The following is a 21017-nucleotide window of genomic DNA, read 5'->3' on the forward strand; positions in this document are numbered from 1 at the left end:
CGTTGCGTTTGCGCAACGTGGTAGCTGGTTTGGCGCGTGTGCAGTGGCGGGGGGGGGGGGGGGGGGCACCGGGGTTGGGCGGGCGGGTAGAGAAGGCAGGGCCACGTGGTTAGCGCGGGTTCGAGGCGAGGCGCCTCCACCGTCAAAACCAGAGCTGCGGAGGTTACCTAATCCAGTCCTGGACAAAGCATCATTTACACTCTGAAGGCATCAGAAGCTTGTCTCCCCTTGGAGAGCCCTTCCCTGCCGCAGGGCTTTATGCTGTCCCCTGCACCCTGTTCTGGCCTGGTTGCGTTTGGGCTGCAGTTGCAGCTTGGTTGGCCTGTGGAGTGGGACGAAGCAGGCCCAGGTGCCTGGGAGAGCCACTGTCCTGAGCCAGGAAGGAGCTTTGCTCATCCTGCCTGGCTTCTCCTGACACCAGCTGGAGCAGGGACTGTAGTCTTGAGCCTCCTTTCATGAAGAGAAGCCCAAAAGAGCAATGTTTGTGTTGCAAAAGATGCTGTTCACACACTTCCCTAAGCTGGGCTAGGGCTGGCTTCACAATAGATTAATTAATTGTGTTGTAAGTGATTGATTTATTGATTTATTTATTTTTACAAGGCTGCTTACCTCCTGTCCTTATGTAAGTGACACTAATAGCTTGGGCTTACTGAGGAGCTTCAAAAGGCAGTTGGGACTGTAAAGATCTTTGCTTTGAAAGGATGGCTAGCTTTGCAATGCAACTTTTTTGATTCATACATTTAAGAAAACTATTTGGGGTGGTTTTGCTTTTTTTTAAATAAGATAAGTATAAATGAGACTTGAAGCTAATTATGAGCCATCATTTCATTTCTGCCATTTTTATGGAATTATAGGCGAGTGTGTACTTTATGGACCTATCAGAAAAAAGGCCCCTTCCCACAAAGGCTAGCAGGCTAATGGTCCTGGCTTTAACTTCATTCAGGCAGACTGTTGCAGCCCTACCCCTAGCACCAACCCCAAAGTCCTTCAAGATTTTCTGTTCCAACTTAGAACAACACGAAAAAAGTTCTTATGAAAAATTTAAAAGATAAATGTATTTCAGGCTGATAGAAGCATTTAGTTCTGATAAAAGGATCTGACTTTTTTTTGGGGGGGAGGAGTAACATCTCTTCAAACTATACAGCTGGCCCAATAAAAGAGATCATTAAGAAAAATCCTTGACTCCCATGGGCACGCATGCATATATAAAGGGTATACACTCTCAGACATATATATAGGATCCTAGGAAAAATAGGACTGGAAGGCACCTCATGCATGGGCTGGTGGTGCAGCCAGGCACTGCAAGCCAAGCTGCCCTCGTGCCATTGCCTGGCAATGCCTGTGGGGCACCTTGCTGTTGTGGGAACAGCTGCTCGATTTGGAAGTCCGGGAATCCCATTTAGGAAGATGAAGGGACAAGCCAGGGGCTGCTGTGTGCAGGCAGGCTTGGATGCTGTCATCTGCTTCCACCCCAGAAGTGGCCAGTTCTCTTCCCTGCTCCTAAGTGATCAGTAATTTAATGCTGTAAAAATGCATGTTACCTCTGTTTGCATTTGTGTGTGCTGCTGATCCTGAAGCAGGCTGTCTCCCCAAATCTGTGGCTTCAGCTGCATTGTGTTGCTTGTCCTCCTACCTTTCCTAGGAATGTCACTGGAAATAAGCTATAGCTACAACAACACATGTAATTTAATATGTTCTAAGTGGAGTGTAAGTATTCCTACTTCCTTCTAGCTGCCTTACAAGAAAGGAAGTGGAGGCACATAAGGGAAACTCTTATCATCATGTTAATTACTGGTTTAAATCATTTAACTAAACAGAAGCATTCTCTACCTCAGAGCTTTCCAAACTGTGTGCCGCGACACATTAGTGTGTCGGCGGCAGTGTGTAGGTGTGTCGCGCGAAATGCAGAAAATTTTGCGGAAGGGCACCGCGGAGCTTCCTTACTCGCGTCTGCTTCCCTTGGCCCCTCCCCCAGAACTGAATTACTGTGTCGCGAAATGATGCATGTCTAAAAAGTGTGTCACCAACATGAAAAGTTTGGAAAGCTCTGCTCTACCTTTTCCATCCTCTGATGGGCTAGACTGAAAGTAAAAATCAACAAAACAATTGTTTTCTTAGAGAAATCCTTCACACAGGTTTCCCTCATTGTTCACACTATTTGTTCTTCCTATCAATGCAGTTGACTGCTTTGCTGTTCTCTCGAGTTGAAGCTTACAAATTCCACGTATGGTTTTCATTTCTAGAGTTCAGTGTTTCCTGCTGTCGCTGGTTTGTGCTGTCTTGCCAGTGTTCCTTTTCCTGTCCACAGCTCTTCACTTTCTCCATCGCTGCTGTCCTCCTGAGTACAGAATCTCATGTTTAATTGAGGATGTTTTCCACCAAACACATTTTCCTATTCTCCGACCAGAAGTCCAATCTATATCCACTTCTCCATTGTTCCTGTTTCTGCTGAAAGGGAGAATGTGGAATCTCTTGGTAGCATTAAAAACTCTCCCATGAATTCTAGAATTGTAGAAACTTAAAGTGCTGTGAGATGGCCAAAGAATAGCTACTGGGAATGGATTTGTTCTGTATCCTACTAGACACAACTGTAAGGGCTCAACTTAAATTCTGGGGTAAGTGGAGGAAAAGAAGCATGCCAGCTGTGGAAATAGCAGCTGTCTGTGATGCACTGTGCTGTGGTTGTATGTAGTTTGAACAATGTAGCAGGAGACTTTTAGAGAATTATTCTGGAGATGGACACACATAGAAAGGAGACTTACTGATTTGGCAGTAACCAGACAACATTCTCTGGGCAGCGTGTTTCTAGCTGATCACTAGCCACCAAGAAGGGTGTTGCCTGTTGCATTGTCTTGCTCAGATAGTTTCCAAGCAGTGGAAACACTTGGCTGTCCGTGAAGTTGTTTGGCTCTGAAATGAATGGAAGAAACACCCAGTCTGGATGTGGAAAGTGTCAGGAAGCAAGCATAGACAAGGATCTTTGGGTAAATGTGGTATCTTTTATTAGACCAACTAAATAGTTGGAAAAATTGTTCTCTGCAAGTTTTGGGTACAAACACCCTTCTTCAGGCATAGGGAGTCTGCTGGTATTTTATGTTTGCCTGGATGGGATAGAAGCTAATATACAGGTCTGAAAATGCAAATGCGTGGCAGTGAGGATCAGAGGCCACAGGAGACAATAGGCATGAGACGGGTAGATGGGGTTGGGGGAAAGGGGGAATGTTGATCTGGTGAGAAAATGAAGGTGGTGAAATATAGAGAGGTTACCTAGGGTTATCAGATGCCAGGAAGCAAGCATTACATAGAAATATAATTCTACATCCTCTTTGCCACCAGACAGCTCTGAGGTAAGAAGACTGTTCTACCTTCTATCTGAGCCTAATTTGCACAAAATGTGAACTGTTCCAACCAGGAGATCTTACAACACCTTCAGCTATCCTGCAAAATACGAATTTACATTTCCACCTAGGAGAAATTATACAATCTTTGCATTCTCCAGTGCCTGAAGAAGGGTGTGTGTACCCCAAAGCTTGCAAATAAAGACTTTTTTTTTGCAAATATCTAGTTGGTCTAATAAAAGATATCACTAGCACGAGTTCTGATTCCTTTTGCCTGTAGACCAGTATGGCTACAACCTGCATCCCAGGAAGCAAGCATAATGTTTGGCAGGAAAAGCAAGGGGTCTTTTTCCTCAAGTCCATAGGACTTGTGAGGCCTTACCTGAAGTACTGTGTCCTGTTCAGGACCCCGTGCTTCAAGAAAGATTTGGACAGACTGGAAAGAGTCTGGTGGAGAGTGATAAAAAATTATTAGAGGCTTGGGAAGCAAAACTTTTGAAGAAAGTCTGAAAGACGTAGGGTTATGTAGTTTGGGGAAGAAAAGACTAGGTTATTTGAGTACCATCTTGGGGTACCTGAAGGGTGATTATTACAAAGGCTAAAACAAGATTTCTCTCAGGACAAAACCTTTATTCTGGGATCCTACAGATATCCCAAGATATATTTTTTCCTGGGACAACAGGGGCTATTTCAAGGAGTTCATTGCCATTCAAGCTGTATGTATAGACTAGCGGTTCTCAACCTTTTTTATACTATGATCCATTTGTAAACATTGGTGGCCAGTCCTGACCCAGTGCCCCCAGGCCCGGCCCCACATTGTGTAGGCCAGGGGGGCTCCAAGCAGCCCCTTGCAGGTTGGGGCTTTGCCAGCCTGCATGGAAGAAGCCACTGTTTCCCATGTCTTTCTCCTTAAAAAGAGAATCCTTTTTTAAAGTTTGTTTGCAACCTTTTCATATGTTCTTGCAACCCACTGTTGGGTCATGACCCGCAGGTTGAAAAATGCTGGTATCAAGGACTGTCCCCAACCTGTTGTGATGCTGGTCAAGAGCAGGGAAAAACAGATCTGGGATAAACGTCACATCTGTTTTTAGCCAGAGAGGGTGGAGATTGCTTCTCTCTACAGTTGCAGGGGGTAGGATTAGGAACGAGGGCCTCAAACAGCAGCAGAAGAAATCTCACTTGTAAACATAGATTCATAGACAGTAGGGCTGGAAGGGACCTTGAAAGATCGAGTCCAGCCCCCTGCCCCAGGGGGAGGAAGTCAGCAGGGGTCACAGGATCCCAGCAAGATAAACATTCAAATGTCTCTTGAAGGTGTTCAAAGTAGGTGTTTGAACCACCTCCGGCTGCAGTCTATTCCAAACCATGGGGGCTCAAACAGTAAAGAAGTTCTTCCTTATGTCCAGCCTGAAACAGTCACGGAGGAGTTTGTGACCGTTTGACCTTGTCATCCCTTGGGGTGCTCTGGTGAACAGACGTTCCCCCAGATCCTGGTGAGCACCCCTGATAAACTTATAGGCAGCCACCAGATCACCCCTGAGCCTGCGCTTTTCTGGGCTGAAGAGTCCCACAGCTCTCAGCCTCTCATCATAAGGTCTGTTTTCCTGACCTTTGGTCATGCGTGTGGCTCTCCTCTGGACTCTCTCAAACTTCTACACATCCTTTTAAAATTGTGGAGCCCAAAACTGGACGCAGTACTCCAGCTGCAGCCTCACCAAGGCCGAGTACAAGGGGAGAACTATGTCCTGTGATTTGCTTGAGAAGCATCTATGGATGCAGGCCAGCATTATGCTCGCTTTCCGAAGCACAGCATCACATTGAAGGCTCATGTTCATCTTGTGGTCAGTCGTGACCCTCAAGTCCCTTTTGTCCGTAGTGCTAGCCAACGTAGCACTGCCAAACCAATAAGGATGCTGCAGGTTTTTCTTCCCAAGGTGGAGAACCTTGCATTTTTCGGTGTTAAACACCATCAGTTTCTTGTCCGCCCATTTCCTGAGCCTGTCAAGGTCTGCCTGGATCACCCTCCTGTCCTTAGGTGTGGACGCTTTACCCCAGAGTTTGGTGTCATCGGTGAACTTGGCCAGTCCGCTTCTGACACCAATGTCCACATCATTGATGAAAATGTTAAATAGTACAGGCCCAAGGACAGACATCCCACTCCTCTTGGGAGAGAGCCTTTTGTTCTGTACCTGTGAAGTCCCAGGGGGAAAATGTGCCAATACTCTCCCTCGCTGCTACACACACACACACGCTCTCTCTCTCTGCGCTGCGGACCTCTCTAAATGAATGCTGGCTCCGTCAATTCAATTGCCGTCAGCTCCAGGGACTGGACTGTCGAGTTAAAACCAGGCGCTGATTCGATTTGAAGGGGAGCGTTTTATCTCATGGCAAAGCGTGGCCCTGCCAGATGCACACAGCCTCAGGCCCACAGCAAGCACCGCACCCGGTGCTGGTTGTGGCCATGCTGGTCTAAGGACAGAGGCAGGCAGGCCTGTGGGTAGATGTGATCTCTTTTATCAGACCAAGTAGCTGGAAACAATTGTTCTTTGCACGTTTTTGGGCAAGTTCCTCAGTGCCCAAAGAAGGGTGGTTGTGCCCCAAAACGTGCACAGAAAAGGGTTTTCCAACGACTGAGTTGGTCTGATGAAAGAGATCCCATCTATCCACGGACCTTGTCTGCCAGGACCTGCACTGCCACTGCCCGGGTGGCCACAGCTCCTGCGGAGGGCCCTGTCCCGTCACCCCCGCATGCACGGAGCCCCAGGCAGGGGTCCCCCGGGCCGGTTTCCAAGCGCCGCGGGAAGCGCAGCCCGGAGCAGCCCCGCAACCTGCCGCGTTACCCGAAGCGGGGCCGGTGCGGGCTGGGCCCGCTACCTGTTAGCGAGCCTCGGCGAGGAGCCGCCTTGCCCTCACTCAAGATGGCGGTCGCGTCTTCCCACGTGACCGCCGTCACGTGCGGGGGAGTCGCTCGCGTAGCACGTCATCGCCCCTGGCCGCGGCCCGCACAATAGAAGCGGCTCCGGCGGCGGTGGTGGCCACGCGGGTAAGGGGGGCGGGGAGGGGGTAGCGGGTGCCGGCCTTGCCGGGGGGGCCTTCCGGCTCGGTGCCCCGGAGCTCTCGCAGCTCCTGGAGGCCTGGGAGCTGCTGCTTCCCGCCGCGGCCTGGTGTCCGCTCGAGCAGGGCCGGGCCCGGCCCAAGGCTGCCCTCCCCGCGGGCTGCGGCCGGGTTGAAATTTCATGCTGCGCGTCTGCCCAGGCTCCCGGGGCGGGTTCAAGGCCTGCTACTTGCCGGGATCCCGGGCAGGCCGGCTTCACCCGTCCTGCCCGCCCCTCGGCTCGGCGGGACGAGGGAACAGGCGCTGGGGTGGAAGAAAAGCTTCGTCCTCGCCCCGCCACAGACCGAGGGGGTTGTAGGAAGCAAACGGCGCAGGAGCCAGTGACCCAAAACGCACGTTTGCCTTTGCGGTGCCCAAGGGCTGCAGCTCAGGGGAGAGCCTCTGTGCTGGGCTCTGGGCATTACACCCCTGTGTGCCTGTCTGCAGGCAGAACCGGGCATGGGTTTGGTGGGGAAAACAGGCCCGGGGAAAGGGACAGAGTCACTGAGGGTCATGCAGCAAATCTGCAGCAGGACTGAAAATGGATCCCAAAGCTCCCTGCCACCCTTGTCCCGTGCCTCCATGGCAGAACTGCTTCCCGGGGGTTTCCTGAAATTGTTAATGCCCTGCTGGGCTCAGGCAGGAAGAGCTGCCCTTTGGGGCTGGTACAGTGAGAAAATCCCTGGATGGAGCTGAAAGCAGGTGGGGCTGATCTGTTCTCTGGATTTCCCCCAGAGCTAATGTCCTCACTAGTAACTTCCTTTTCTGCTGGAAAGCTGCTGCTGCTCATCTTCCCCCTCCTTTAGAATGCGTCCGTGCTCAAGTAGGCTGTTTGTCCAGCAGGTTTCCTACAACTCCTGTGTATTTGGTGCTGCAAAACCTCTGAGAATGAACATAGGCAGGCAAGGTTCGTTGAATACATGTGATATCTTTTATTAGACCAACTGAGTAGTTGTGGGGGGGGGGAGTTCTTAGCGAGCTTTCAGGTGCGGTCACCCTTCAGGCATAGGGAGTCTGCTGTTTTGAGAGACTAGGGAGTGAGTGAAGTTAAAAGTGTGGCAGGATGCTGGTGAGAATAGAAATAAGTAGAAATTAGAAAGACAAAAGGTAAAGCAGGGAAGTGGGGTGGGGGTGGAAGCAAGGGGAAAAAACGGCCAAAGGTGAGTAACGGAATGAACATTTCATTTACCCCCACACTTACTTCAGTTTTCCTCCATTGGCTAGGTCATGGCCCCAAGCAAGCTGTTTTAATCTCAAATTTCAAGTTCCTTAGACTAAGTTTCCGCTTTGCAGAGTCTAATGTCAAGTGCACTACTTATCTCTGTGCAGAATGAATGCAAGTCACAGTTGTGCAGGTGGGGGGGACAGTCAGAGGAGGTTTCTGGATGCAGGGTGCAACTGCTCCAAGTTAGCACTAACGCTAATCACCATTTTCATAGCTCACACCTTAAGGTGAAACCAAGTTAAGGGCCTTATAACTTACCCCTGGAAGCTGGACCTAGTGCAGTGCTTGCTAAAATCAGTTGAGTTTGTCCACCTAAAGGGCATACCCTGGTTTAACCAGCTGGATTTAAATGCCACCTTCAGCTGGTGCCACATCCCTGTTATAGATGAGACCTGTGAGAGCTGGTGTGGTATCCCCATTCCTGGGACCCAGGAATTGCACTCTAAAGTAGTACTGGGATTCATTCTTATTCAGCCTTAACAGAAAAGCAGCCTGCAGTGGCTTGAATTGTGCCATCTCGGATAGAATTACAGGAGGGAAACTTTTGACCGCCTAGAGGGAGGTATAAGTTAGTTGTGCTCAGCACATCTTATTTCCATGCTGAGGGGTGAGCGGGTTATGTGATACTGGTACGATGGAGGAGAATTACTGTCTGGTTTCTATTCTGCCCACACTGCACTGACCTGCTTTGACGTGCACTTAGAAACTGCAGACACAGTTCTGCACCCCTCCAATGCTTTTCCTCTTCAAAGCACTTTCCTGACTATGGGTAACAAATCTCTCAGCTGTCTCATCAGGTCAGGAGCTGTGAGCCCCTTTGTGCTGATGGGGAAGCAGGCTTGGAGAAAACAGCTTGGGCTCGGCATTAGGAATTCCTGGGCTTCACTGTGGGGTGTTGTTTCCCCAGTGGCACTTAATTTTCCAGCCAGACTTTAGTCAGTTTTGTACTGTGGTCCAGAAGCACAGGCATAAGTGTACTTGGATTGGAAGAAAGAAAGGGGTGTATGGAATTAACTCTGGGCAAAGCAGGCTTTGCTACCAGAAATGCCTTCTGGAGTCTCTGTCCCTCCCGTTTGTTGGAGAAATCCCTGCTCTTGGCCCTCCTTGTTATCCCTTCTTCCTGGACCGGCCACAGTCCCAAGGGGCAGCAGTACCTCTCAGCAGCTGACGAGTGCGCTGTGAGGGACATAGCTATAAATGTTGTTTAAATGCAGGCTACTACAAGCAGAGCGGGCTGCAGGAGGGGGCGCGCATGCTGAGATCCAGCCCAGCGGCTACGGCAGGACAGAGCCGTCCCGTTCCGCCCCCTGTGAAACTGGAGACTAGGCAGAAAGAGAACCAGTGAGGTCAGAGAAAATGAAACTGAAACTTAACTTGCAACCATTTTAGCAGCTGGCATCCTAGCAGAACTCAGCTCTGGCGGAGCAAGTAGGCATCCAGGAGGTTGCTCCTGTTGTGTGAAAAGCACTGAGGTGCTGTAAGGTAGTGACTGTGCTGTGCTAGAGCTCCAGGGTGGGCTGCGGGCTGCTGGCCTTCCTGCTCCCTGCTGGCCCCTCCTCCCAGCAGCCTCGCGTCTGCCAAAAGGGAGAGCAACTAGTTTGTGTAGAACGAGAGTTCCTCTCTGCCTTCCAGTTAATGAAATGAGTTATGCTCATCAGAATGGACACATGCAAGGTAAGAGTGACTTCCTTGCCCTTTCTTCGCCCACTGGGTGGTGCCTGGCCTGCAGGCATTCTTTGAAAAATTGGCCAGCTGGGCAGGCTTGCATGTCCTGGTTCCCTGAGGGGACAGGGAGGAATTGTAGCATGTCTGCCCTCCGCACAGAGAACCCTGGGCATGTCACTTGGGATCAGCTGTGCTTGGATGAGAAAAATTAGTCACCTTGGCTGTAGCTGAGGACAGTCGGAGACTGTTAATCAAGTTCAATGCAAGTGAAATGTAAAACGCCTCAGAACCTCCTTGATTCTGCATATTCAGGCTGACAGTTGGCAGCACGTGGTAGAAGTGTGCGTTCTTATTCCTCAGCACTTCAGTCTCCTCCATGTCTCTCCATAGTTTTACACCTTTTGTCCTTGGGAAGCAGAGGGGCATGAACACCACTGCCCCCGCTTCCCTCAGTGGGTGGTTCCCTGCATTTAGGTGCAAAGCATCCGTTACATCCCTATACCTGCTGCTTTAAGAAGTTTAGTGATTTGCCTGTTTTGTCACTCTTACAAGAAAGTCTTTGTCTGTCTCTCTTGTCATTTCAAGTTCATCTTCTCTTGTCATCACTCATGTAGGATGAGTGTCCCAGGGAATAGTAGGTGGCTATGTTTGTCAGGGCCTGACGGGTCAGGCCAAGTCCCTGTGCAGTGACTGACAGTGGCGAGCTTGTTATTCGTCTGAGCTGGATTTGAACTGCAGTCCAGGAAGGCTCCACATCCCATTGCCAAACCTCTGAAATCTGGTTTCTTTGATCTTATGTCTCTAAAATGTCATGGAAGGACAGAAGTGGCTGTTTGGTCACACAGTATAAAGGGAGGATTGGGAGTCCATCCCCTCCCCAGCTCTGCTGTTTTCCCTCTGCGTGCCTCAGTTTCCCCATTTGAGAGATGGGAGGATTATTCCTGCCAGCTCCCAGGGTTTTGCGAGGAGGCACTCAGTAATGTTTCAGAAGTGCCTTGAGTCCTTGCATGGAAGGAACTGCACAAAGGCCACGCTATCAGGTTTGCGCTGTTGGCATAATTCGGCCTAGAAAGCCCCAGGGTGAGATTTTCCTAATGAGGCTGTTCCTCTTTGTTCTTCAAGCCCAGTACTCTGCTTTGGTCTGAGCAGACACCTGTTCTGCAGCTGCACTGATCTGGCTTTCATGAGTAGTGTGATCAGGGTGTGTGTATGTATGTTGCAGGGAATCTGGGGCTCCCTGGGGTGTGGCATTGAGTGCTGAGCTCCTGTTTTTTTCCTTTTGGCAGGCCTTTGGGCAGCAGCTGTGAGAGTGGAGTGTGAAACACAGCTGCCCCTCTCCTGGTGTGCACAAGCTCAGATTCCCACTTGCGTTCCAGCAGCGCGCTATGAACAGAGGTGTTGGCCAAGGCAGAGGCTCATATCAGACACCCACAAAACATAACTCCTGCCACCCTAGTCCAGCATCTTTTAACAATCCTCTTGTCTCACAGGGAAGCAATCAGAGCAGATTCCAACAGCAGCAGATACAGTTCCTAAAAGGCCAGCTTCCTGAGGCTCCACTCTATCCATTTCAGGAACAGAGGTCACAAGTAGAGCAACGCTTCAGGAGTCCACGAGCAGCTGCATCAGTTCCTAGAGGGAGAGGGCACCATAACTGGGGCACGGCTCGGAGACCTAGATCCTTTTATAGTAGTTGGCATGAGCACAGTGTACCGGTTTATTACCCCAGTCGTCGTCATGTCTACCCAAAGCCAAGCAAAGAGCTTGACCCCCTCAGCGTGAGCTTTCAGGGGATGTGCGTACAAGACCTGGAGCAAGAAGTTTTGACAGTTTTAGGTCAGCTCAAGGAGGGGACATCGTGTACGGTGCATGATCTCTCTCGTAAACTTCATCTTCAGAAGAAAGACATCAATCGTACCTTGTACAAGCTTCTTGAACAAGGCAGACTGTACAAAGGAGAAGAGACGCCCCCACTGTGGAGGATCGCAGATAGACCAGGGCCATCCAGGACAGTGAGTAAAGGCGACGTTGTGTTCAGGAGGACTCTTCCCAGAGATCCGTCCTTGGAGAGCAAAGAGGAAAAAGGTTCCACAGGGTGCTCAGAGGACAGCGCAGACTCTCCCATCATGGCTGAAACCAAGGAGAAAATCTGCAACTACTTGTTTACTGTTCCACAGTCCACACCACTCAACATTGCCAAGAACATCGGGTTGGGGAAGGCCAAGGATGTTAATGCCTCTCTCAACGACCTGGAGAAAAGAGGCGATGTCCGCAAGGAGAATGCAAACCCCCCCAGGTGGTCCCTTACTCCCAAGAAACGTGAGCGGATGCAGAATAAGATGAAAGCCAGTGAGGTATTAGAAGTGGCACCTCCTGTCCCCCAGCCAGAGTTAGCAGCAGCCTGTGAAGTACCTGATCTGCCAGAGAGTATGGTGGCTCTCCCGGCAGTACTAGCAGCATCCTGTGAAGGGTCTGACCCGCAGGAGAGTGTGGTGGCTCCCCCAGCAGTACAGACAGAAGAAGGGGAGAATGTAAAAAATGGACAGCAAGTAGCAGAGCCAATGAAAGAGAGCAATGCCAAGGCTCCTGATCTGGGCTTGTCTGGCAAGAAGCCCAAATACCAGAGAGTCATGAACTATGACAACTCTGAAAATGGGAGGTGGGCCACAGATGACATTCCAGATGACCTGAATGCCATCCACAAGCAGGCCAACGAGTCAAGGTGCATCATGGAATCTCCCATTTCCCCCAGCTATGCTGCCCAGTTTGATGCTGCCTTCCAGTGCACGCCCTTTGAAAAGCTGGTTGCCTGTCAGGAGAAGAACCCAGTGAGTGGCCTTATTGAGTACACCCAGTACACCTACCAGCACTGTGAGTTTGCCCTTCTGGAGCAGAGCGGACCCTCTCATGAGCCACGGTAAGAAAGACGGCAGATTTCTTTGTTTAAAAAGATCTAAGCTCAACTAACTTCCTGTTCAATGGTCTTGTCCTAAACTGTAGGGGGCTAGCGCATCTTACTTGTACTTCAGCAAGAACCAGTGTAACGTCTTGACAGTGAACTCGGTCCCCAAGGGCTTGGGTGCATAGCTTAGCTAGCAGTGCCTGACTGCGGGGACAGGCTGCTGTTTACAACCTTACAGCCGACAGCACAGCAAAATGGGTGTGCGCAGCACTGCCCTGCCTTGTATTTTGCCCAGCTGCAGATGCTGCACTATCTAAAGAAGCAAGGAAAGGAGCAGCCTTGAGGGGGTGGAGGTTGCAGTGGAGTGTGCAGGGCATCATTCACCTGGAAGCGGAGTTAGAAACAGCTGTGACACCACAGGGCATAGCTCAGCCAGGGGCAGCTTCCACTGGCTTTTAGAGATGCCAGCAGGAGGACCTCAGTGAAAGGAAATCAAGGTGGGGTGTTAACTTCTGGAGAGCAAGCTGTTGTGGAGGGGGCAGGTAGAAGCTGCTGTTCCTGCCAGGAGCAGGAAATCCCATGCAGCCTGCAGAATGAAATTGCCTTCTAGGATCCCAAGCAGCTTTGTGCCTCAGGCTTTCTTATCCCAGGACGTTTGCACTGTTGGGGCCCAGGGTTGGGAGCTCTGTGGCTCGTGGCACAGTGTAGCGCACTCGGACTAGCTCATCAGTGTAGCAACTCGGAGCTCATGCTGCCCACGCAAGCGCAGACGCAACCTGGCACTTGCAGGCTCATGGGAGCAGGAGGTTTTTCCAATGGCTTTTTATAGCCAGTCTGTTGGATGCGTTTACCCTCAGGTCTCAGCCACACCTGAGCCCCAGCGCAGCTGTGCAGAGTGCTGTGATGGGCCATGTCAGTAGACCTGATAGACAGGAAAATTGCCCTACTTCACAAAGGCATGATCCAAGCTCCTGCAGACAAGGGTCAGAATGGATTTCTAGCCCCAAGGGCCCTCCCAAGATCTAGTCTGACCCATGGCCTTTCAGAGGATCCTTCCTCTGCCAACCCTGGAGGTCACTGGGATCTGAAGTGGAGTCCCTGGGAGAGAAGTGAGAGCATCTGCCGGAGACACAAGGTCCAAGTGAGGCAACACCTTTCCAGGGTGCCATGCACAACCTTGGCTGGCAGCTCCCAGCTCCCCAGGCAGATGCAATGACTTGGTGGAGACAGGCTGCATCAAGAGCCATGCAACCTTTCATCACCCTCTGCTTCACGCAGCGAGAACAGCCAGTAAGGCAGTAGCTGGTGCTTGAGGACCAGGGCTGGCCACTCTGCAGTGTCAGGGCTAGCCTTCAAGGCTAGACAGCAGTTTGGGCACATGTGGCCATTCTGCAGGCCAAGGCTTATGTTCACTTTCATGCCTCAAGAGCTCGTGGTGATTCCTACTTGAATTCCAAGGGGCTTGGGACACGAGGAGCATGCTGGCCACGGGACAGCCATTCATGCACTTGTCCTGTTCTTTCCTACCAAGATTCAAGTTCCAAGTCGTGATTAATGGACGTCGGTTCCCAGCAGCAGAAGCAGGTAGCAAGAAGCTAGCCAAGCAGGAAGCAGCTGCTAATGCCATGAAGGTGCTGCTGCACGAGGCAGAGAACAACAAGGAGGATGTTGGTGGGGGTAACGAGATGTTCGCTCCAGACAGTTCGGAAGCAGAGTTGGTGAGTCTTGTGCCATTCCTGGGATGGGCCTGGCCTGCAGCCAGTGCCCCAAAGGCCTTAGAGCAACAGATATGGGTGTAAAATGCAGATGAGTTGGTGCCTTGTCATTGCAACTCACAGCTGTGCTGACCCTGCCATTGGCCAGCAATTTTAGTGATAAGATGAGGCAGAGATTTCTGCCTTTCCCCCATATTGCCCCAGCAATCAGACCTGGAGTGGGGTTGTACTTTACAAGCCTGGCCCTACTTCATTGTGTGGGGAGCTGCCCCTCGCACTTGCACTGGGGTAAGATCATGCACATAAGCAATTTCCATACTTCCAGTGCACACTTGCTGCATCATAGCATATCTCCCTGTAACTGCCTTATGTGCCAGTCACTACTGCACAGCCCTCTGCCAGGCAAGTGGCAGGTCATGTGGTGCCCACATGCTCCATCCCTATTCTCTTCCTGTCACTGGTCCTTGGTGGTCCTTGGAATGCCCTCAGCAGATCCTTTTGCTTCTTAAAACCAGCCCCTCCTCTGTCTCCACCAAGCAGCAGTCCAGCTCCCTTGCATGCTGATACCTTTGCCTGAAGAGCTGGTCTTGTTGCTGTGGAGTCTTTCCGCTTGCTGACCTGCAGGGGCACAGGCGACACAGGAGATGGCACATTTCTGCTAGCTATGGGGAAGGGGTGCTGGGACCACAGGTGTGCCTGTTCCCAGAGGGAAATGTGATGTGAAGGAACTGTCTGTGTCTTCCACATGCCCCTGTCTGGCTGCGCCTAGGCCTCCTGTGGGGGTTGATACCTGATACCGCTGTGCACCGGGGCTCAGAGAAGGGCCCCAAGCTCTTCAGACTGGTGGGCAGGGCCCACAGTGATATCTGGTAGTGACATCTCAGCCTAGGTGGCCTCTGTAGTCTCTTTGTCTCTGCTGTCTCCCTGTAGCCCCCGCCCCCAGAACTGGAGTCTCCGTCTGCAGCAGTGCAACTAAACCTGCTTCCTGGCAAGAACCCCATCAGCGTGTTGATGGAGTATGGGCAGAAGTCGGGGAGCGTCATTGAATTCCAGCTGCTGTCACAGGAAGGCCCACCCCATGACCCCAAGTACAGTGCTTCCTTGTCAGGCGGGTGGGAAGAGGGATTCCTCCCCTTCATTCCCTTCAGTCAGTGGGGCTGGCCCAAGGTCCTCCTATATCCAGGTCCTTTCCCTGGTAACTCCTGTTGTCCAGTGTGCATGGACATGGACCCCTCAGTACCTCAGGCCCCATAAGAAGGGTGGAGGAATGATCCTTCCTCTTGAAAAGCTGCACATATTTCTTCTGGCCCTGCCAACCCAGGAACACTGATCTGAGCTCTCTGCTGTTCCAGTGTTTTCGGGGTGCTTGCAGCCCTTCTGGTAGCTCAGAAATGCTCCCTGTACATTCCCAGGCCCACCTGAACTGCGAGGGGGGTAAATAACACAGTGAAGTTTGTTGGGTTAACTCTCTTTATGTGCTGTAACATCCTGCCAGGTTCAAGTATTGTGTGAAAATGGGTGACCAGGTTTTCCCTGCTGTGGTAGGCAACAGCAAGAAGGGAACAAAGCAGATGGCAGCCGAGGTTGCTGTGAAGATCCTCAGTGGAGAGTCTGTGCCGCACCTCATCCCTGAAAAGGTAGAGAGAGCAGCTTTTCTGTCTCACTTGCTGGTTCTTTCCTGTAGCCTTTCTGCTTTCTTCCATCACTGGAGGCAGCTGGTCAGAGCCAGGGTTGGCGCTGGGTCAGATGTGGTATGTACTCCTGAACATCTCACAGGCTCCTCTTGTCTCCCCATCCTCCAGCCCTCCGTAGAACCCCAGGGCAATCAGTTCTCAAATGCGTCTGGCATCCAGCATCCAACACCAGATGAGTCCAAGGCCGCAAAGGCGAAGGGCATCGGGGAGCTGATCAAATACCTCAATGCCAATCCCATCAGTGGCCTGCTAGAATATGCCCGCTCCAATGGCTTTGCGGCAGAGTTCAAGATGATTGACCAGTCTGGGCCTCCCCATGACCCAAAGTAAGTAACCGTGTCTATCCCATGTGAAGTTGCCATTGTCAAGTTGCTTCTGGTAACACAGTTATCTGTGTTACCAGAAGCAGGAGCAGGTACTGCAAAGTCCTGGTGACCTAACAGCTTGCTCCTGTCACCACTCCATGTTGCCCCTTCGTGGACCTCATGTCCACTCAGCATAAAGATGCTTGTGCCTTGAGGGTGAAAGTGTGCAGCAGGGAGCTCCATTGGTGATGCACTGCTGCTTCTTTAGGTTCATCTACCAAGCAAAAGTGGGGGGTCGCTGGTTCCCTGCTGTCACAGCACACAGCAAGAAGCAGGGCAAGCAGGAGGCAGCCGACGCAGCCCTCCGAGTCCTGATTGGGGAGACGGAGAAGGCCGAGCGCACCGAAGGACTGAACACCACAGAGGTAACTCTCCCTCCCCAGAACCTAGGCCTGCCTTTGTCCTGGGGCTGCACCACAGTGGGCAGAGCTCTTTGGTGGTAGTACGAAGCTGGGTTTGTGATCCTGCTCATGGCTGGTGCTCTGAGCCTTTGCAGGCCTGGGCAAGAGATGTTCCTCAAGGTATGTGTGTGTATATGTACCCCCTGCCAGCATCTGGGTTTGGTCTGGGCTAGCCTTGTACCCTGATCCCCCAGCAACCGAAGCTCAGGGCTAGAGCATGCCCAGGCACCTGCCTCGGCTCCAGTTCCTGCTCCATCGGGCTCCTGGCACGGGCAGATTGTGCAGCATCCCCTGAACCAGCCCCCCTGAATTGCTGTCCCCATTCAGCTTTATTCTGAAGTGAGCTCTGAGTGCTGTGATTCTCCTCCGTGCCAGTTCTCTGCTGCAGGGCTGTGTGTGGCAGCTGGGTCTTGAGTATTCAAAGCAGATGGGGTTGATGTGTCATTCAGAGTGACACAGAGGAGCCAGGCATCCCCTGGAACAAACCTCTGGGTGCACTCCTCTGTGAGAGAAGTCCTGCTGGTTGCTCCTGTGATCAGGGGTGGATCAGTGCGTGCTGGCTGGGTTTGAGCATTCTGAGGGTTTCTGTATGTTCCCTGGGGAGACTGCCCCAGCCCAGAATTGTCTCCTTGCTGGCAGGGTACCCGACCGTGACAGGTGGGCCAGGGTCCCCCAATCAGCAAATGGATGACAGTCGCTTAGTGTCAGCCTTCCCAGGAGTTACACCTCGCTGTACAATCGCCTGCTCTTACTGCTGCTGTTTGCAGTCTCAGCTTCTTCCTGCCCTGAATCACTTGCATTCCAGACCCACCCTCTTCCTGAGCCCTTATGTAGGCAGTTCGTTTCCACAATTGTGGTCTCTTAGCAATGCCTGCATTGTGTTTCCCCCAGCTCCCCATGAGTGGCAGTACCTTGCATGACCAGATCGCGATGCTGAGCCACCAACGCTTCAATGCCCTCACTGCACGCATCCAGCACAGCCTGCTGGGGCGCAAGATTCTGGCTGCCATCATCATGCGGCGAGGAGGAGAGGACCTGGGAGTTGTTGTCAGCATTGGCACGGGTATGAGCTCCCTCCAGGCCCCAATGTCAAAAGTGGAGAATGCAGCAAGCTCTGTGGCTTTTTATCCTTTGGTTTTGCACTGCCCCACACCAGCCTGGGCATCACCTCATGCATTCATAAAATCATAGACAATGAGGGTGGGAAGGGACCTCAGGAGGTCACATCTAGTCTAACCCCCTGCTCAAAGCAGGACCATCCCCAACTACATGATCCCAGCCAGGGCTTTGTCAAGCTGGGCCTTAAAAACCTCCAAGGATAGAGATTCCACCAGCTCTCTGGGTAACCAGTTCCAGTGCTTCACCACCCTCCTAGTGGGAGAATTTTTCCTAATATCCAACCTCAACTTCCCTTGCTGCAACTTGAACCCACTGCTCCTTGCAGTGTCATCTGTCACCACTGAGAACAGTCCAGCTCCATCCTCATTGAAACCCCACTTCATGCTCCCCTCCCCATGTCCAGCAGGACGAGCAGCGCCCTGGGCTGAAAGAGACTGGCATGCCCCTGTGCAGGCAGCGATGCCTGCTGTTCCCAGGGAGACGGGGACTTGGGACGTATCCTGCCCCACTCTGGATGGGGAGGGTCAGAATAACCAGACTGGCACTACCCAGGAGCCTGGAGGGGCAGAGCTACCTTCCTCAGCATGCATGAGCTGGTATTATCAGACCTTCTGCTCTCCTTCACTCTCCAGGTAACCGGTGTGTGAAGGGCGAGGAGCTGAGCCTGAAGGGAGAGACAGTGAATGACTGCCATGCAGAAATCATCTCCCGGAGAGGTTTTGTAAGGTGAGGGGCAAGGGGCCCTGTGCTTCCTGCCTGGGGGCTTATGGGGTGGGGGGCTGTGAAAGACAAGCTTCATAGATTCATAGATGCTAGGGTCGGAAGGGACCTCAACAGATCATCGAGCTCAACTCCCTGCCCTGGGCAGGAAAGACTGCTGGGGTCAGATGGCCCCAGCCAGATGCTTATCTAGCCTTCTCTTGAAGACCCTCCAAGGTAGGGGAGAGCAACGCTTCCCTTGGAAGCCCATTCCAAGTTTTGGCTGCCCTTACCATGAAGAAGTTTTTCTTGATATCTAGCCTAAATCTGCTCTGTCACTTTGTGACCATTGCTCCTTGTTACCCCAAGAGGCACCCTGGCGAACAGAGCATCTCCTGTTCCTTGCTGCGCCCCCCTAATGAATTTGTAGGTGGCCGCATGATCACCTCTCAGCCTTCTCTTGCAGAGGCTGAAACGATCCAGGTTCCTTAGTCTCTCCTCATAGGGCTTGGCCTGTAAACCCTTAACCATACGAGTGGCCCTCCTCTGGACCCTCTCCAGGTTATCCACATCCTTCTTAAAGTACAGCGCCCAGAACTGGACGCAGTACTCCAACTGCGGTCTGACCAATGCCATGTAGAGGAGAAGTATCACCTCTTTGGTTCTATTTGTCATGCATCTGCTGATGCATGATGAAATACAGTTAGCTTTTCTGATGATTTCGTCACACTGATGGCTTATGTTCGTCTTGGAGTCCACTATGATGCCGAGATTCGTTTCTGCTCCTGTGCTGCTGAGAGGGTCACTCCCCAGCTAGTAGGTGTGCTGGATATTTTATGCCCTAGGTGCAACACTCTGCATTTGTCCTTGTTGTATTGCATCCGATTGTGTTCTGCCCACTTATCCAACTTGTCCAGGCCTGCCTGCAATCATTCCCTACCCTCTGGAGTGTTCACATCCTCCCCACGATTTAGTATCATCCACAGACTTGGACAGTGTACATTCCAGTGTTATTCTGGGCAGGACCTGGCTGACAGAACCCCCTCTCAGGGGCACAGCTAAAGGTGGCTTCCCTGGGAGGTGGGGTGGAGCATGGGGCCATGGTGTGCTTGTACTTACAGCTCCCCTGTGGTCTTAAGCATGGCCACACTACCCCAGGCCTAGCCATGGCCTAGGTGAACCTGTGGTGGCTGCTTGCTGAGGTTCTGGACCCAGCCCAGACAACTGGGAGGGGCTTCTTGCTCCCAGCGGCACTCTCTTGACCATTCAGCCTCGTCTCTAATAAAGGGACAGGTTCTCGTAAATCTGGGCCACTCTTACCCGTGTCCCCTGCCACCCCCAAGGAGAAACCCGGCTGCTGCGTGCTGGCCTGTCTGCCACGCGCTGTGCCAGTGATTCTGCAGCCTCAGGTGAGAGGGGAGCAGGTCCCCTGGAAGCTGTGCTATCAGCCCAATACATGCTTGTGTTCTTCAACTTCCTTATTGATTTGTCCTTCCCGTTAATCCCTGGAGCTGCGACTGCCAGGCTGCCCTGTCATCTCTGGCATGGCACGTTTCATTAAACATGAGAGTAAGAGGGGGAGTTAAAGATGCACTTGGCCGTGGCTCATACAGCACGGAAGAACTCTCGGCAGACTGTGTCAGGAGAATCTTTGAATCTGTGCAGTCTCACCTGAGCCTGCTGCTGACCAGAGGGGCTGGGCTGACAACCTTGGAGTGTTCTTCACCCACAGAGCCTGTGCACACAGGCAGCAGATAATGAACACTTCCCTCCCCCCCCCCCCCCTGCTCCACTGAATCCAACGGGCGCTGTCCCTGGCTACCTGCTCAGCCCAGGAGCACTCTGGTGAGGCTGCTAGGGTGGAGGCATCACTTTGGAGTGGGGAGTAGCATGCACCATTCTACTGGGAAGTGGACTGAAACCACAGAACACACTTGCTCCAGTCCCTCAGTAGCGGTGGGGTCAGGACCCTCGTGAAGTTGCTGTCAGTTGAGGGTCACATCAGCGTGAGAAAATAACGAGCAGGCCTTGTTTTTGGTCCCTCACCAGTGTCTAACCCCTCTCGTGCCCAGTGCATTCTCCTCAGTCCCTTCCATCTGTGCCAGGTGTGTTGAGCACCAGCTCACTGTATCTTGTGGTTCCTGGAAGCTCATCTTCACTGTCAACAGTGATGGAACATGGGAGGCTGTCGTTTGTGGGCACGCGCAGGGGGGAAAAGGGTGTTTAATCTCAAGAGAGAGACTGCTCCCTAACCCTTTTTTCTTATTCCAGGTTTCTTTACAGTGAGCTGATGAAGTACAATCCCTCCTATCCCTCCTCCACAGAGCAGAGTATATTTGAACCAGCAGGAGACAACAGACTCAAAATAAAGGATAATATTACCTTTCACCTCTACGTCAGGTCTGTATGGGCCAGGCTGCTGCCAGGTTCTGCTCAGTCCCTGCTCCACCCCAGCCACAAGATCACAGCCATGCCCTATACTTGCCTTCCTCCCGGGCTCTCTGCTGCCCACCCCCACACTGTTAGCTAAAGCATTTGTGTTCCAAGGTGTGGGTCATTTTGAAAGAGGGGAGGCCCATGGCAGAGGAAGCTCATGGAGCATTCTCCTCACATGAGGGAGAGCTGCAATGCAGACATGCCGTGCGAGTCGGGGCAGCTCTGCATCGATATTTCTGGAGCCTTTGGCAGATTTGTGCTGACTCAGACACGGGCTTATCTCCTAGCACTGCACCCTGCGGAGACGGGGCCCTCTTCGACAAGTCCTGCAGCGACCAGGCAAGCACGGTGGGCAAGAGCCAGC

At 52.0% G+C, this 21017-nt stretch overlaps 1 protein-coding gene across 3 annotated transcripts in view; it reads left to right on the forward strand.

Moving 5' to 3' along the window:
- The first annotated feature begins 6279 nt into the window (after positions 1-6279).
- Positions 6280-21017, forward strand: part of ADAR (adenosine deaminase, RNA specific) — an 18890-nt gene continuing 4152 nt past the window's right edge. The window contains exons 1-11 of one of the 3 annotated variants that reach the window (XM_006030945.3): positions 6280-6381; positions 10813-12239; positions 13756-13942; positions 14870-15027; positions 15435-15576; positions 15742-15959; positions 16207-16363; positions 17291-17462; positions 18151-18244; positions 20489-20617; positions 20941-21017. The exon at positions 20941-21017 is cut by the window's right edge and continues 78 nt beyond it. In XM_006030945.3, the coding sequence (XP_006031007.1) occupies positions 11116-12239; positions 13756-13942; positions 14870-15027; positions 15435-15576; positions 15742-15959; positions 16207-16363; positions 17291-17462; positions 18151-18244; positions 20489-20617; positions 20941-21017 (2458 nt within the window). In that variant the 5' untranslated portion in view covers positions 6280-6381; positions 10813-11115. Of the gene's footprint in view, positions 6382-9075; positions 9332-10608; positions 12240-13755; positions 13943-14869; positions 15028-15434; positions 15577-15741; positions 15960-16206; positions 16364-17290; positions 17463-18150; positions 18245-20488; positions 20618-20940 lie in introns of those variants that run through there. The other 2 variants (XM_014523347.2, XM_025212653.1) reach the window with 2 other exon arrangements.

Source organism: Alligator sinensis, unplaced genomic scaffold, assembly GCF_000455745.1.
Source record: "Alligator sinensis unplaced genomic scaffold, ASM45574v1 scaffold1165_1, whole genome shotgun sequence".
Lineage (NCBI taxonomy): Eukaryota > Metazoa > Chordata > Crocodylia > Alligatoridae > Alligator > Alligator sinensis.